The following is a 17,075-nucleotide window of genomic DNA, read 5'->3' on the forward strand; positions in this document are numbered from 1 at the left end:
GAATGCAGGGAGAGGCTCTGGCTTGCTCAGCTCAGCAGCCCCACAGCTCTACTTTCTAAAATCAAAAGGACAAACATTCTTCCTGCAGACCAGCTTAATCGCATCCTCACTGCAGGTGTGGAAAGGAGGGAGATTAGATTGCTGTGGCTGCGCTGGCAAGGTGCAAAAATGTGGTTTTGCCCCATGTGCTTCAGAAACATGGTCAGAGCTTATGGGGAGAGATGAGAGCAGGGACCTCTAGAACACAGCACACAGATGTAGGTCATAAATTGTTGCACTGAGCCTCTTCCCTTCCCAGCACAAATACCTGAAGAATGTTACTCAGAAATCTGCACAGCTCTGCACCTAGAAACAGCCCAAGTTCTGACATGCACCCCAAACCTCATCAGCTGTGTACCAGCAGCCATCTGCCTCAGTGAGAAGCACAAAACCCTCAGGGGTTCCATTGGTTCTGCTAGCAGAAGAGAAGAACGATGCTGCCTTCAGACTGCAGCAATTTTTGGACTCAAGCTTTACAAAGAAGCTGATCCTACTAAATATGTTAACTCCCACAGCTGCACCTAAATGTCAGAAGCACACAACGCTCTTTGGGTCTGGGTCTCTAAGGGAATAAGAATTAAGCTGACAAATTCAATTTACACCTTGTTTGACAGAACAGCCTAGAAACAGTGGAAAGAGATGTTTACCTGGAGATGCGGCCTTTCTCACATACAAATTCTCCTGTTGTAGTCCAGAGCTGGATGTGCTCTCCCTGGGAGGGCACAGCAAGGTTGTACACTCTTGGTTGCTTCATGCCATTTGTTAATGCTGCTGCAGTGCAGGAGTGATTGAGTGCTGTCACCCCCTTAAGCCCATATCCAAACACAACTGCTGCCAACAACAGAGAAGGCTTCTCCTTAATCCATTCTCACCAAATATGTTTTCTAAAATGTTTTGTTTCATTTTGCCTGCTTCCCCTCCTCATGTAATGCCTTACCAAACTGCAGCAAGACATAGGACAGTGGTTATTATGCCTTGTCACCATGGGATGGACAGAGAGGAAATATGGCCAAGAACTGCAAAGGAAGAGAGAGATTCAGTCTGCTTGCTAGCCCCTGTCCCTCTCAACACCTTCATGACCAAGGGCTGCCATCAACAGCATTTCTCTCTCACAGCACTTCTGTACATACCAAGAATACAGTTCTGAAGCAAATCTCATGTTCCCTGTACTCTAGTTCACACAGTCCAGCAAGTCACTCAAGCCTCAACCAAATTCATCTCATGTAACATTCCAGAGGAAGGCACGTGCCAGGCACCCACCCCGTGTACTCCAGTTGCTGTAATATGTGTATGGTGTATGATGTACACCAGTGTTGTGTCCATGGATCACACTGCAGCCAGCCGCATGCAACCCCCAAAGTAACCCCAGCACAGAGGTCAGCCATAGCACTACAGTTTCCTCCCCTAGCTGTTGTCTAGCCCAGACACTTGGTAACTGCTCCATTAAGAAAGTATCCTTCAATGCATTCATCGGAGGGAAGCCTGCATGGACCAGAGCTACCATTTAATTAGGCCCATGTACAACTCCCAGCTTCAGGAGAAGCATAAGGACCCAAACAAAAAAGGCTCATTTGGAAAGATCGAACACTGGAATGCAAATAAATTATTGTTTAATTTTTGGAACAGCTGCAGTAAGTCACTGCGCAATGCTCGAAGTGTTTTCAATGCCAGTGTTGCTGTTAATTTCTGAGACACGACTTTCTATCACTAGTTCAGGTTCAAGTTTTCTAATACTTCTGAATTAGAAAACAAACCTCAGAAATGTTAATGAAGAGGCGCTGAAATATTGACTTCCAAACTCAGAGGATGCACCGAAGTAAAGATTTTACTGTATTTCAGACCAATTTCCATGGAGTGCTCTTGGTGGTTTAAAAAAGATCTTCATTCATACGTGACAGCAACTTTCCTTTTCTGTCATGTTCCTCCCGAGGTGGAAGACTTACTCTAAACTGTGAAGTCCAAACAAGTTCATATTTGCAAAACACGAAATTGCCAGACTGCAAAGCACACATGCCTCAAGTAAAGGAAAAAGGAAGAGGTCAAAACCCACCCATGTGTGACCCACACACTGCCCACATACACAGCATGCAGTGGCAGCAGCATCCCACCCACTGCACCCTGAGTGCCCAAGTCTTGCTGCTGTATTTCACATTGTCCCACTGCACTTCCAGGGCTCTCCACCGTCCTTCCATGCTATTTTAGCACCACAATGCCTCTAAAGCAGGTGTTTTCTATGTGTTCATCCAGTTCACATCTCCCTCTTTTTCTCCCCACAAACATTCTATGTAGCTCCTTGTTCCCATTCTCGTTAGGTAGCACTGACTGCTGGGAGTGAATTTAACGTGACAGAAATGGTGAGTACTCAGAATCTGCTGTATGCAATGTATCTGCATGGAGATGTGGAAACATGGAGACCTCTTCACTCCACTCCCCACTCACTGCCAAGCTATTCCAGCCCTCTGGAGTTAAACTTCCAACCTGCACAGAAATCACCACATATGCCCCAAATGGGAAGAGAAAATGCACACAAGAATGACTTCTATGCCAGCAGAAATGTTCTACAATGACATTTCAAATTAAAATAAATAAGTAAATAAAAGATCTGCAACAGTGTTTTGGCAAATCACATTCTTTAGGTTTCCACATTAGCTGTAATTCCCAAAACACTTTTCTCCACTGAGAAGTAAAGCCTTTAGATGTCTGCAAGCAATGAAAAGGAGAGCCAGAAAATTTAATCAAGTCTATTTTACAGCAGGAAGTGAGATGCTGGGACAGAGCCTTATTCCCAACACGTTCAGCTGAACTGCTGAGTCCTATGAACAGAGGGAGCGGGTCGGCTCCCAGCAACCCCACAAAGGCTGGGGCAGACATGGAAGGAACAAACCACAGAATCATATGAGTTGGAAGGGACCCTTAAAGGTCATCTGGCTCAACTCCCCTGCAACAAAAAGGGATAACTACAGTCTGACCCAGCCTGGCCTTGAGTGTCTTTAAGGACAGAGAAATTCACAGGTCTTATTGGCTATAAGGGGCAGAATTTGGCAATGAGGGCTATTCACCTCCAGAAGACTGCTCAATTCTTGGCATCTTCCTGGACTTGTTGTAACACTGAAAGTAGCTACCTCATCAGCTGCTGCCTCCTTACCAAGGCAGATAGTGCCTGCCATACAACAACCCCACAGCTTTTGGTTTGGCCATGAAGCTCAAAGCCAGAAACAGTACTAGGGCAAGAAATTCAGCTCCTTGTTAAAACCAGAGAAGGAAGCCCTAACCTTCCAACAATGCAAAGTCTGGAAGTGTGATCTGACTGCATACTAAAAATGTTTTAAGCTGCTCTTACAAAAAACATCGCTGTCTTTCAAGGATCGCGGCCTGGGAAGGCTGCAATCCCCCACAAGCACAAGCATTTCCCATTGGAGCTCCCTGGCTGGGTTTATTTTTGCAAAGTAAATGCAACTCCCCACTCCCGCAGCACACACTGATCTCAGAGAGTGCTCAGGATGTCACCAACCCCAGCTGCACAAATTGCCCAAAGTCTGAACCCCCAAACACCATGCCCAATATGGGAAGCACAGCCAGCAGTTTGCAGCAAAAGAGCTTGCAAAATCAAGAGCTGGGTGATGCCAGATGTACATGTGCCTTTCTGTAGGATGTCTGCCTCTTGCTTTGGATGTTCACATTAAAAATCAGCTTCTAATTACACCCTCACTCTCTGTTTTCACCGCAGCAAGTTGGATGAGGCCAAAAGGGAGAAGAATTAATGAGCACACATGGCAGCAGCCATAAACATTTCCCAACTTTCACTCAGTTTTGCAACACAAGATGGAGACGCTCTCCTTGGAGGGCCAACAGATTAGTGCTCACAGATGATTTTAAGTTGTCAGCCACCAGAGTGAAGTTGCTGCACTCTTACAGTTCTCCCAGCCTGCTGTAAGCACTCTGCCAGCCACAAAGACACAAGCACCCCACCAACACTGGGGGCCTTTTGGGTCACAGAAACATCTCCTGCAGCAGCCCAAGCCATGAGCCAGGTTCTGCAGCTGGGGCAGGGAGCTGCAGCACCAGCCCTTGACACTGCAAGGAAACAAAGGTCAGGCTTCCCTGTTTCTTCCTCCTGCCTGCCCCAGGGCTATGAGCACAGACGTGCTGATGGGGCCCATGAGGCTGCAATTTTATTTTTACTTTTTTAGGATCTCTCAGTTATTCCTTCAGCTCTGGCGTGAGGTAGACCAGCACCATGTCACAAGACATGCACAGTAAACCTCTTGGTGACTGTCACCTGATTTTAACTCTAAAAATCCTTGCTGTTAACAAACTGTATAAAGGGAATCAGAACTTTCAAAGTCACAAATCTCCTAATAACCTCTTAATGTAGGCTTCAGGATCTGTCATCTGGTTAGAAACTCAGAGCAGATCTTCATTACTGGATTGAACCTGCCTGCGAACAGCAAAGAGGCAGACAAAACTGTCACTGACTTTGGTGGTGCAGAAGCATTCATTACACAACACTCTCCTACCAGACACATCCAGCCCAGTGGCATACATTTATGCTGTGCTACTGTGCCAAAGACCCAGACACCTCCCTCAAGCACCAGCCCTCACAGACAGCACTGGAGTAAACCTGACAGCAAGCACAGAGCCTTTATCACGTTGGCTTCATACTGGCTCTTAGCATGCAAACCAAAGGCAGCATTACAACTATCTGCTCTGCAAATTAAGAGTACCTTTAGTTGCTTTGAAAAATAAGAGCTTATTTAGTCAGTACATTGGCTTCTTCAAAGAGTGTGCAAACTAATTAGCCACACCAAGTTGCTATTAAAACACAGAGCTTACATGCAATACTCTTGATGATAAGAGAGATGGAGCCTTGGTACCAGAGCTATAGAATTAGCACAAACTGTTCATCAGATGCATTTTCCTATTGGCTCCAAATTATATTTCAGACTGAATGTTTTCCTTTCCCAGAGTGGATGTGGGAATTCACTTATTTTATTTGTAAGTTCAAAGCAATCATAATTTTTGCCCATGTACAGACTGAGAGCTTGAATATTCAAAAGATTGAGAGCACGCAGGAGAGGGTGGAAGACAAACAAAAACAGAAGCTGAAGTTAAGAAAATGAAGAAGGTACAAAATAGTTGTGGTGACACAAAAGATCCATGCAGTGGTTCCAGACCAACTTTTACAGGGCAAGGGGATTGTTTACATGAATGCAAAGGGCATGCTAGCCAGAGGCAAACCCTCCCTTCTAGATGCAGATAAGCTCTCCAGCAAATCAAAGTTTACCAACCCCAAAGATATGCAAAGCCCAGAGTCTGAGACCACAAGACTCACAGCTTTTAATTCCAAGAGTTTCTGCCCACCCCTGCTTCTTACAGCGCAGGTTTATTTGGCAGATAAGCTTTTGCTACTTAAAAATAAATAAATAAATAAATAAAAAATCAAAGGAAACAGCATCACAGGAAAAGAAATTTCCGTTCCCCTTTCAAGTTGCATTCATCTGGTCCCACTGTAGCTTTACAGGTTTACTTACAGCAAAGAGCAGGTCTGCATCCGAGAGCTCTGTGCCGCGCTTGCACCCTCCAGCCCAGATTCCTCTCCTCTGCAGCACCCACGGAGCCAGCCCCACCCCGGGAGCTCCTTCCTGCAGGGAATCACCACCTCCTGCTCCAAAGGTGTTGCAAACCGCGGTTCTGAATTTCAGGACAGGATCTGAGAGGAGCCGCAGGGAAAACAGCACGCATGTCCCAGCAAAGGGGGGGAACAAAAAGCTCCCACTATGCATCATCATGACTAATCCTTTACCAGCTTATAACATGCCATATACCTAATTTCCTTTCTCTTCCCTTGCTAAACTTTCACTGAAGGCAATGATTGGACTTGTCAGCATGTTCTCACATAAGGCAGAATTCAATTAAACCAACAAGATAGCAGGTATTGGGTGTCAGCTTAAAAATAACAAGTAGCAACACGTACATGCTGTCAGTGTAACCAGAAACAAGGATGCTGTGCGACTTATTTTTTAACTACTATCTGCACAAAAAAAGCCAGAAGCAGACTTCAACCTGCAAGTAGCAAGACAGCAGCAGTGTGCAGCAAGCACTGCATCTTATTTCAAGCGCTGGATCAGAGTTAATCTGAGCAGCAGCCACATAAATCCAGAGGGGCTCTATTAAAAACCAGTGCAGCGACTCAACCCACATAAAGAAGCATAAATTCAGAGTCTGAGCATCCATATATTCCTTTAGAAAGCCTTTTGTTTAGTGACAAAAATTTCTTTGTTGGACAAGCTGGACCACAGCTCTAACTGTTGCAGGACATTTCTGCTCCTGAAGTAATGCAGACAGGCGTTAGCCCACTTGTAATGCCAGGGAACTATCAGCTGTAAATACGTGTGCCAAGCTACTCTGCCATGGGCACTTAAACACAATATTATTTTAAATCTTCTGAAAACTATTTTTGATCCTCCTAAATTAGACATTGCCACCCACTCTATACCCTAGGGCAGCTCTAGGGATGTCTTGGTCTACTGAAACGAAAAAATTCCAGCAGCAGGTTCCCAACACTCTTCTCTCTCCCACAGAAACAAGGTGCACTTTGCTACCTGCCCCAAAAGCCCAGCATTTTCCTTCTAGGAGGCAGCAATGAATCCACACCACAGAGACTGCTTCACAGTCCTTTGGGAAGCTCTAGAGGAGAGCTTGGCCTTTTTCGGACATATGCTATCACTGGAGACAGAAGTCTGTTAAGGATGGAGTCCCTCAAACAAGTGCCAACTTGTGCAGGTAATCTGAACAAACTGTCATAACTGAGCATAACAATAAACACTTCAGCAACCACATACACCCAGGAAACAGAAGATCCACAGCCATCTTCATCACCATCCTGTCCTGTTTCCATGATGAAGATGACCCCTCCTCCATTATTATGCATCAGTATGAAAATATTAAAAACAAAGACAGAAACCATCAAAACCACATATCATGCACCCAATGATCTTATTTTATTTAGTACTTTCCCAGTGCTGAAGTGCTATTAACAGTTTCGTATGTGTCATGCAAAACCTTAAAATTAGCATGGTATAGCCTTGTCTCTGAAATGTGGTAGCATTTATACTCCTCTGAATTTTTTTTTAGGCTGGGATATTTGCTCTCACATGGATCAAATATAGAAACATATACAGATACATATGCATAAACGCTACTCATATGGATGCCATACAAGTACCATATGTTTTATGCATTAGACAAGATGAGGTCATAAACATGACTGAGATGCTACAGCGCCCACACAAACGTAATATATGTTAGAAGCAAAGGGCAGATAACATCAATGGATAATGGAACCAACCCTGAGAAGCACTGTCAGCCTGGTTTTGGATACTATCACCATGGGCTCAATGCTGGGGGCCTAGGGATGTTTAAGAGCATAGCCATTAAATTTAAGATACTAGAGGATGTAATGGTCTTTAATACAGGCCTAAGATATTAATAAAAGTTATAGGATCATTAAAAATCCTACAGAATGGTTACCAACTTGAAAAAGGTTGATTAAGCTTAAACCTGTTGCACTCTACTGATTTTGTGCCTGTGTACATAACCATCCCTACAATACACAGTGAAATACAAAGTATTTTATCACCTCAGTCGAACTGGATACATACCAGGTTTGCTGTTGCTCATATTGTTTGTCACGTTGCTCATAACCTCATGCTTCATTTGATTAAGCAGAATTGCCCTGTTATTTCTGTTTTGACATTTTCCATGAAGACACTGTATGTTCCCCAAAACAGAGCCGGCCTAAGCTGCCTGTGCTACCAGAAGGAAGAGGGGACAAGAGGCAGCACTGTCCTCACAAAGACTTCCTTGTAGTCACTCTGACTAAAGCCCCTAACTTAGGGAAGTTTTTGGCAGAAGCCCTATAGAAATGTGTTGGCAAACAGCAGAGAAAGATGTTGTCAGCTCTCCAGATGTTCCTGCCCCTTGAAAATCCTGACATATCTTCCCACGTTAGGGGTTGCCCTTCCTCTCCAATCTTTCTCCCCCTACAAGGCCCCAGTTCTCACCATTTCTTCACTATTTTCAAGGGAAGAGAGGCGGAAGTCCTTCTTTCCTCCACTGCTTCTCCTAAATGCATATGCAGACACCAGGGAAAAGGCAGCAAGGAGAATACAAAGCCAAAGTAGGAAACCAACTATTTGATCAATACTCCTTGATTTAATTAGCTCTGGACAATACTCAGAGTCAATGCCATTGAAGAGTCGCCACAGGCAAACTTCAGTTTGCAAGAGAGATTACTTGCACAATCTGAGAATTAAAAAATAGAAGTAAAAATAAGAAAGACTTGAACCCTGAAGGGATTCAGGATGAAATTCACCACCTAGAGAAACCTGCCTTCAGCAAAGCGAGCTGGCTGACTTACCTAATAGTCAAACCCCTATAAAGCTATTACACCAAATTTATTCGTCTATTTTGTGTCACTGCAGTTTCACACGTAAACTTAGTTAATATATTCTTCTTATTCTCCTTCTGTATCCTTTGACTAAAACCAGTTCTCTGGACAGGAAAGCAGTGATGGGGCCTGCAGCACTGCTCAGCAGCCCCCAGCGTAAACTTTCAGCTCTGCCTGAAAATAGGTCACAAAAGCCATTTGCTTCACATAAAAGCTTGTTACCTCCTCCGGTTTATTAAATTTTATCTCAAAACAGAGATCTCTAGAAATATATATGAAAAAGAGCTGTTAACAGAACACACCAATATCTCACTAACATCTATCATATTTTAAGGTCTATTTAGCTTCGCCAATATACATACATTAATTCTAATGTATTGGATCTGGACCAGAAGCTAAAAGCCAGGACAGCAGGCCTGGAGCAGCAGTCTGGATACAAGTCTTAACTTGGCAGTCTGAACACACACATAATCACCATTACTCAAACTCTGAAGGGAGGGCAGACCCTGAATCCCTATTAGATTTACTGACTTAATAATTTACTCAATTTACTAATTTCCTTAATACATTTACTGACCTAGTCAGAAAGGACTCAAGAAGGAGGTCCTTAACCTACAGCAGCGATGGCAATAACTGAATACTTGCTCTCTATCACTAAGGACACCTCCAAGGCTAGCCAGCCACCCAAGGACTCACATACCAGATCCCACATTTCATCTCCAGCAAGCAGTGAGGCCTGGGGTGGGAACTCCATGGAGCAGGCAAGGACCTCCCTGCTCCTCCTCTCATCCCTTGTTAAGCACTGCTCAAGATCTGCTAACACATCCTTGGCACTCACATGACAGAGGTGTCTCCCTTTTGGTCAATGATATGCGTAAGAGAGAGCTCTTAATGAGTTCAAAGTGAAATACCCTGGAGTAAATTAATCCAAATCACGATTTCGCAACATCAACTAGAAGCTGATAATATTGTACCACAACAATTCAATGAGGATACTGACAGAAGACCAGAGCCACAACTCCAGTTATACAGGCCATGCCCAGCTTTGGGATGTACTCCTCTCTGCAATGCAGCCTGTATCCCCCAAAATTCAGCTCCACTGCCCAGATTTGGTGCCACCTGAGGAGCACCTGTAGCAGGACCCAAAGCTCCCAGAACCTGGGGATGCCTTCGACTCTGGCATGGGGGGGAAGCAAGGCATGTGCAAAACACCAGGAAAAGCTTTGGTCTCAAAAGCCAGAGATGTGACACAGAAACCATAAGGATACATACAGCCCCTCTGGCCTCAGCTGCCATCTCTGCCCCTGCAATGGGGAAACCTTTGGCTGCATGATATGTTAATGGAAATATCTGTCTGCTCTGCTCAGATCTTTCAAGCATCTGGAAAACAAAAAGCTCTTCAGCAACAAGACATGGCCAATTCTGGATGATTTGACCATGACAGGCTGTGGATTGACCATGTTCTGCCCCGCAAAACCCAGCACCAGCAGCAGGAGAGCTCTGTAAAGTGACCAACACCAAGCACTACAGGCAGGAACCCAGCATGCCCACCACTGCCCTAAGCACCATTTGCAACAGAGAAAGCACAAAAACACAAACCACAGTCTTACCACTTGAGTTACACATGTACTGACAGCGCAACTTTAAGCTTCATCCAAACCAGCTCCTCATTACTCCCTGTAATTGAGATTTAGCCGTGTATGAAAGACAGTGAGCATGCACTAAGCATCACACATTTCCTTGAAGTCTGTTCAGTAAATTAAAAACTGCAGTTACATCGTTGCTACTGGAATACAAATAATATAGCAATGACACCAGCCTAGCTGGTTAAGGCTGCTGAACAGACAGTTAAGGGTTTCTGTACTGAAGTATAGAAGGAAGTGAGCAGATCTGAGCTTCTCCTTGCTTACCGCAATGTTATGGAGACAAGAGGGGTCTAAGAAGGAAGCAATCACTGTTTATTTTCAGGCTCACACATCATCTTTACTTCCAAGCAGGTGGTAAGGTCAAATTACAACTGAGCAAAAGACAGCTAAGGGGAGGAAGTAGGAAAGAGAAAAATAAATAAATAAATAAATAAAAAGAGACCCACTTCAGTAACCCAACAAAGGTATTAAAATGGTACCTGATTCATATGAGAAACACGGCCATCTGGAGGAGGAGAAATCACAGCCAACCTCTCAAATCCAGAGGACGTGGGAAAAAAAGTATTTCAAACATGCCTAACAAACAGGAATTGCTTTTGTCTGCTCTAAAAGCAGCACTGCTTTGGCCACCAACGTGACCAGCAGTTACAAAAGAAGAAATCTCAAAAACAAAGCACTGAACTATGCCATGTCAAAAGGCTGCTGTCCCACGCCAGCAATGTTCAGAGCTGGGCTGTGCTGCGAGTTTCCATTCATGGTCACTGCTCACAGGACAAAACAAAAGCCATTGCCTTACCATGTACACAGAAAGAGAGACAATAGCACTCATAAAACCCCATGTAAAGCTTTTTAGAGAGATTTTGAGTTTCCTATCTGATCTGATCAACCTCTTAAAGTCAGGCTCTAACAAGCCATGCAGTTTGCTGGTACACTAGCACTTTAGTACTAACCCCCTCAGTTAAACATCCCTGTGTGTTTGATGCATGCTACTCCCACCATCCTCATCCTCTGTGTGCACAAGATATAAAAGATTTGGTATGAGGTATCATGCCTGTATGGGAAGCAGCAGATACCACCCACACCTTATCGTGAATGTTTGGACTTTTCATGGGTCTGTTTTTGCTTGGCCTTTTCACAGCGTGGCTAGTGGCCAAGAAAACTGCCTGACCATAGCAGCTGGGCACGATGAGTCAGGGCACATGAATGCCATCTAGCTAATCCCCTTCCACCTGTGTGCAGGGAGTGCTGGCCGCTCAGCTGAACACAACCAGGACCAGCGCTGCCCTGCAGAGCAAAATTTGGGCACCAAGGTCAGACCTGCCCACTTCCCAGCAACCTTCAGAAAGGGGAAAGAGAAGAAAAAATAGTGGTTACTAAAAAAGAAATCCCAATCCCCAAAGAAAAAGTTGACTTTTCAAGTGGCACGTGAAGAAGTGTAGCCATCAGAGCACAAAGCGAGCTGTGACAGCGTGGCACATAACACGACATAAATTGAGCATGCATTAGAGCCAGCTTTACTCTTTGCAGAGCCCACAACTTTTGAGTTTGCTAAAATAATAAGCACCCTGACGTTAATGCAGTCACTGATGCTAAATAAAGCCAAGCAAAGTTGTGCCGCTTTGATCAGTCTTTTCATAAACGCAGTATAAATAATATTGCTGCTTTTCCATATCTTAAGAGGCTTTTACATTTGGAAAGTGTTACGGGGGCTCACTGGAGATGTAAGTAGTGTTTTGTTTCTTTTTCCCTCTCATGCTCTTTTTTTCTTGGTGTTTTTCAAACTGTAGACAGAAGTTAAACAACCCACTCCCAACGATCCAAACAATATGTTTACATAAGGGTTTATAAAATGAAAAATCAAGTTACTACACGTTGAAATATCCTGTGCTCCGTCCAAGTGTCTCAGCAGCCTAATGTCCGCAGAGAAACAGACTCGAGCTATAACGTTTCTGTCCAAAGTTTTGGATTTTTAAGGCAGAATGCAAAGAAAAAAATGCACACCCAGTTTAATAGCAGAAGCCCCAGGCTGGAGCAACCTTGCTGGCTGTCTGTGGAGACCTGTGGCTGTCTGAAGAAAACCAGGGGTTACGTTTGCTCAAGTCAGCACTGCTTCCACAACAGCAGCATGAAGACATCGGTGGGACTGCTCCTGCAGCCTCCAGGTTCTTTCTACATGCTCCCCTATCCACCGTACGTGAAGATGCAGAAGTTCACAAAGCGCAACTCACACAGCCTTAGAGGTTGACAGAGCTGTTGCTGGGGCAGGACCACCATGCACATTTCCTTCCAGCAACTCAGCTTCTTCCACAGTGCCAATCCCTGGAGATGCCATCTCAGGTCCTCCAGCCATATTCCTCCCATTGCTCTTTCACCGCCTTTACACAGCTGTTCACAAACCCCAAGACACTCAATTAGCATTGGAAAAACCTGAGCAAAGCATCATCTTCCAGTTTGGCATATCAGAGGCAGATGAGGACGTGCGTGGTTTATGCTGAGAGGGGTTATCACTGTGCTACGCAGTAGTCCAGCTCTGATTCATCTTGTTAAAGTCATTTCTGCCAATTAGTGCAAAACCATTTCCTTCTGAGACAATTAATACTTACAGCAGTTATCCATCCAGCTCACAATGCTCTACAGGCATCCTTAAATCCTTATCTCCCAAGGCACAGGAAGAAGCCGCTTTCACAAAGGTGGTATTTTAAAATCCTGCCACAGAAAGTACGCTTAATCGCAACACAAGGATGCTTTAGGGTTACCATGACTAAATATATCAGCCCTTACCAGGGAGTGCTGGATGGAGCCTCCAACATTACTTCTTGCTCTGATCCCCCCAGCATCCCTGCATCAAGCATGGGCTACTTGTCCAAAGGGAACCAAAGGAGCACTGAAGTCAGAATCAGGCGTTCTGTCATCACTGATGTCATCATTGCTTCAAGAGGGCAAGAAAATGAAGCAGCTCCCCCATACCATCTGAGTGGTATTTGGCTAATGCCCTAGAACAGACAAAGTCAAGTGCACAGAAAGAAAGGGTCTGAAAGAAACCCACAAACCATACAAAGTCACTGCTCCCGGACTGAACACGGGGCAGTCACAGCACTGCTGGACTCCCTGATCCCAGAGCAGCTCCACTACCCATTCTGCTAAAGAAAACTTCCACAGAAGCAAAACACTGGAGGCCTACACCCCTGATAGCTCCCTGAAACGCCTTCTGAGATCTCACTTCACCCCATACTTGTGGGGAACAACCCTTTCTTAATGCAGGTCCCGAGAGAGTTTGTCCTGGAGATTTTCCATTATCAGGCCTCTAACAATGCTAGTTTTATTATTATTATTTTTTTTTCCACCTGACAAAAGCTTTATAATCCTCTCCTTTTTCATGAGACTAGAAACCACTATATGACAGCTTTAAACTTTTCTTCCTTTAAACCCAGCACTCCCGCCTCAGCTATAATCCTCCTATTGGAAAGATCTGTTTGCAAGTCCCTGCCTCCAGGCAGCAACATCACAGCAGCGATTAGAGCCCACAAAATCCAATCAAACAGCCTCATCTTTCAGCTCAACGGCCACGAGTTTAATTTGATGGGAGGAACAGCAAGGAAGTTAAGTGACAATTTGTAGTTACAAACTGCTCCCAAGCCAGGCCATTTCCAGGTTCCTCTTCGGCAGCTCCAGAGTCCTTTGAACTCAGGGGATGGCAGGTCTGACAGCACCAAAGGCACTTTGACATCTGTGTCCCATTTTTAACACCCCCCTCCCCCCCTCCCAGGCACAGGGGCTTCTGAGACCTCTTGGACTTTTGATCATCCTCTAGCTCTGTCTGGTTTTTCCTTCTCCTTCCAGTTTTATCCACAACTACAGGAACTGGCTCGAATTCTTACAGCTTTGACATGCTATGAACAGCACCTGTACAGCTAAAATGGCGGAACTTTATCTGTTAAAAACAGTTGGAACTCAACTCTAATTCTGTAAAATCAGAGCATGAATTAAAGATGGATTAGCCTTCTGCTCCAGGAAAAGAAATAATAAGAAGAATATTCAGTAGCGATGAAGCAGTCAACACATTTTGCAACAATGAAATCACAGCCCTCCCCTTTTCTGAAAACTGCAGTGAAGTCAGAGAAGCTGCCACTGTCCAGAACAAATCAATGACACACCCTGCAATCAGGCATACCCACGAAGAGCAGCGCTTCGGTCAGCTTGCCACAGGCGTACAGCAAAGCTGCAAAGTTCAGCTCAGGATCCCATTAGTCCCAGCTATGCCTTTCTCCCCCAGAAAGCAGCTGCTATGGAGAGGCACAGGGATGTGCCAAGGACCCCCATCATTTTTAGTACATACAGACATGGCTTTCCAGGTGTTCTCCCTCCTATATCATTGAATAACCAGGCATCAAGGATTCTCTGTGTTGGAGGACCAAGATATTACCAAGCTGTACCATCAGCTTGCAAAAGCCCTGAAACCACCATATGTGGAAAGCAAAAAAAAATATTCCCCTGCATCCAATCCCTTAAAATTATGGTCTGTCGGTACTACTGGCTTTTTTCTTTTTTTTTTCCTTTTTTTCTTTTTTCTTTTTTTCCTGAACTACTGATCTGCACTGAGCTTCTTCCCTGCAAAAATAAAATACCAGCTAAGAAGTGGAGAGGGAGAAGACAGCATTCCTTAAGAAAAACAAAACAAAACCAAAAAGCCTGGAAAGAAACAGCATGAGATAGATACACCAAGGCAGTTGTTTGAAAGCTCTCTCCCAGTACACATAACATGCGAGCCAGCATCATTTTAACAGCACTGCCCATTTGGGATCATGTCCTAAAAACTGGGGGATGTTTTTGCTTTTTCATTTGTACTTCTGTCCTTGCTCTAAACTCTCATTTTTTTCCCTCTACAAGGCAGGAAGGCTGACTCTGTATTGCTGACCCTACCTCATTCTTAACTACACGGCTGACAGCTGCATCCCTCGTTGAATCTCTTCCAGATGTGGGAGCAGGCCATGCTAGCATCGCACAGGACACACTCCCCCACTCTAGCAATCCATTGTGCTAATTAATAATCTGTCTTCAGAACAGACAGTAATCAATGAGAGCTAATAAACATACAGAAGCCCCATATATCACATAAATTGTCATATTGACGTGGTGAAAGGCCTCCTGATGACGCAAATAGGGGCTGAAAACACTGTGATACAGCGATTGCAGAGGCACTGATGTTGCAGGCTGAAATGTCCAAGCTGACTTCTTATGTTCTAAAAGCAATTGTACAGGCCTGCTCCCAGTGTAATTAACTCTGCTCTTCTAGACACTATTTAGCAAGAAATCAAACTTAGATCACGTAAATGGGATTTGAATTGCGCTGACTGAAAAGGGCCACGCTACTACAGCTCCTGCCAGGTCAACATAAAAGAGCTGCATGGGTATCTATACGCTGCTCTTTTGTGTATGGTATAAATCCAGCATGAATGTGTGTGCCATCTAATAAAATCCATTCCTGAACTGCATTGTGTTGGAAAGGGAGATGATCCAACCATGCACAGACTAGTATTAGTGGTCAGCAGTCCCTGCACTCAGATGGTTTTACTATGGGCTTCACACGAGGATTTCTACATCTACCACATTGTCTGGCAGCACAAAGAACCAGATGGGGACTCTAGATGCTATAGGAACAACAGAAACAGAAGCTGTTACACTCAGCCACCCAAGGCAAGATGAAGAACCACCACCACTCAAAAAAAGTGCTCTGCTGACAGTGCTGCTTATTCTGTACAGACATACTTTATTCATGGCCTCTGCCTGACCAGACCAAAGATCTCAGCTAAGAACTAAGGAATCTGAACCTCCATTTTCAAGTGTCGGAAAGCAACCCAAGCATTGTATGGGTGTTCTTTTCATCTTTGTTTAACTGACCTCTTGTGCTCAGCTTTGCCCCTCTCATAACAGTAAACTCAGCTGAAAATGAAGATAGTAAAGACCTAGTTAAATGCATTTCCAAAGGCATTGTCTACTAGGTAGTGCTTCAGGTACAGAGAAGGAAAGAGTAAAGCTGTCCTTGCTCTTCCCCATTCCTGCATCACAGACTTCAAGGCAAAAATTCAAGCAGGAAGAAACGCCTGGAATTCCTTTACCTCCAAAGTGAAGGATTAAGGCAAACATTAAAATAAGAGGAGATGTCTGGAATTTCTTTAACCTCAAAGCTAAGGACTATTTGCAGCACCTTCAAACATTGCTTCTTGGATCACGTTCATTAAGCACTGCTGCAGAAAGCTCCTCAGGTGCAAGTTCTTCAGTTCAGCTCATTGTCACATCACCCATGGCACCTACACTCTACAACCACAGAACACCCTTCAGGTAAGGCACAAGGGTGATTCAAAAGCTTCTCCTCTCAAACAAAGGGCGTGCAATGCATGCAGAAGCAAGGAAGTGATTAATACTGCTGAAGAGATGTTGCCATTTCACATCTGAAACTTCCAGCTTAATATCTGATTGTCAAATTAGGTCAAGGCAGCTTCAGTAGAAACAAACTTTGTGCTCATACTCTAAACATCAAGTACAGGTAACTAAATCTAACACTTAAAAAATTTCCTGTACTTTGAGCTAAAAGTATAATCACAGTACATCTGGCATTTAAATAAAATAACCATTAGCACAGGAAACCCTAGCGTAAAAGTACTGGGCTATGCAAAGACAGATGAATATGGAGAAGCAGCATGGGACTGGATCTAATGCCATGTTTACCAGGGATTTGCTGTGCTGAGAAATGCAGAGAACTTCCTGTAGCAGGCTGAGCTCAGTTACAGGATTAAAAATACAGGCTATGACTAAAACTGGAGATTTAATTATCTGGCTTAATTGGACAAGGAGGAAAAACAGCTCCAATATGGGCTGTGTGCTCCAAGAAGGCAGCAGACTACTTTCATAAAAGCTAAGACACCTGCAGAGCTGTTACGAGT

At 44.3% G+C, this 17,075-nt stretch overlaps 1 protein-coding gene across 8 annotated transcripts in view; it reads right to left on the reverse strand.

The window, feature by feature from the left end:
- PDZD2 (PDZ domain containing 2) overlaps nt 1-17,075 on the reverse strand; it is a 192,568-nt gene that overhangs the window by 72,770 nt on the left and 102,723 nt on the right. The window contains exon 1 of one of the 8 annotated variants that reach the window (XM_072359496.1): nt 10,099-10,158. The exons of 5 other annotated variants lie outside the window; for them this stretch is intronic. Coding sequence is in view for 2 of the 3 variants with exons in the window: in XM_072359492.1 (XP_072215593.1) it covers nt 9,189-9,277 (89 nt within the window). In the remaining variant the exon portion in view is untranslated. Of the gene's footprint in view, nt 1-5,570; nt 5,666-9,188; nt 9,317-10,098; nt 10,159-17,075 lie in introns of those variants that run through there. 2 more of the 8 variants (XM_072359492.1, XM_072359494.1) reach the window with 2 other exon arrangements.

The sequence above is a fragment of the Excalfactoria chinensis genome, chromosome Z, assembly GCF_039878825.1.
Source record: "Excalfactoria chinensis isolate bCotChi1 chromosome Z, bCotChi1.hap2, whole genome shotgun sequence".
Lineage (NCBI taxonomy): Eukaryota > Metazoa > Chordata > Aves > Galliformes > Phasianidae > Excalfactoria > Excalfactoria chinensis.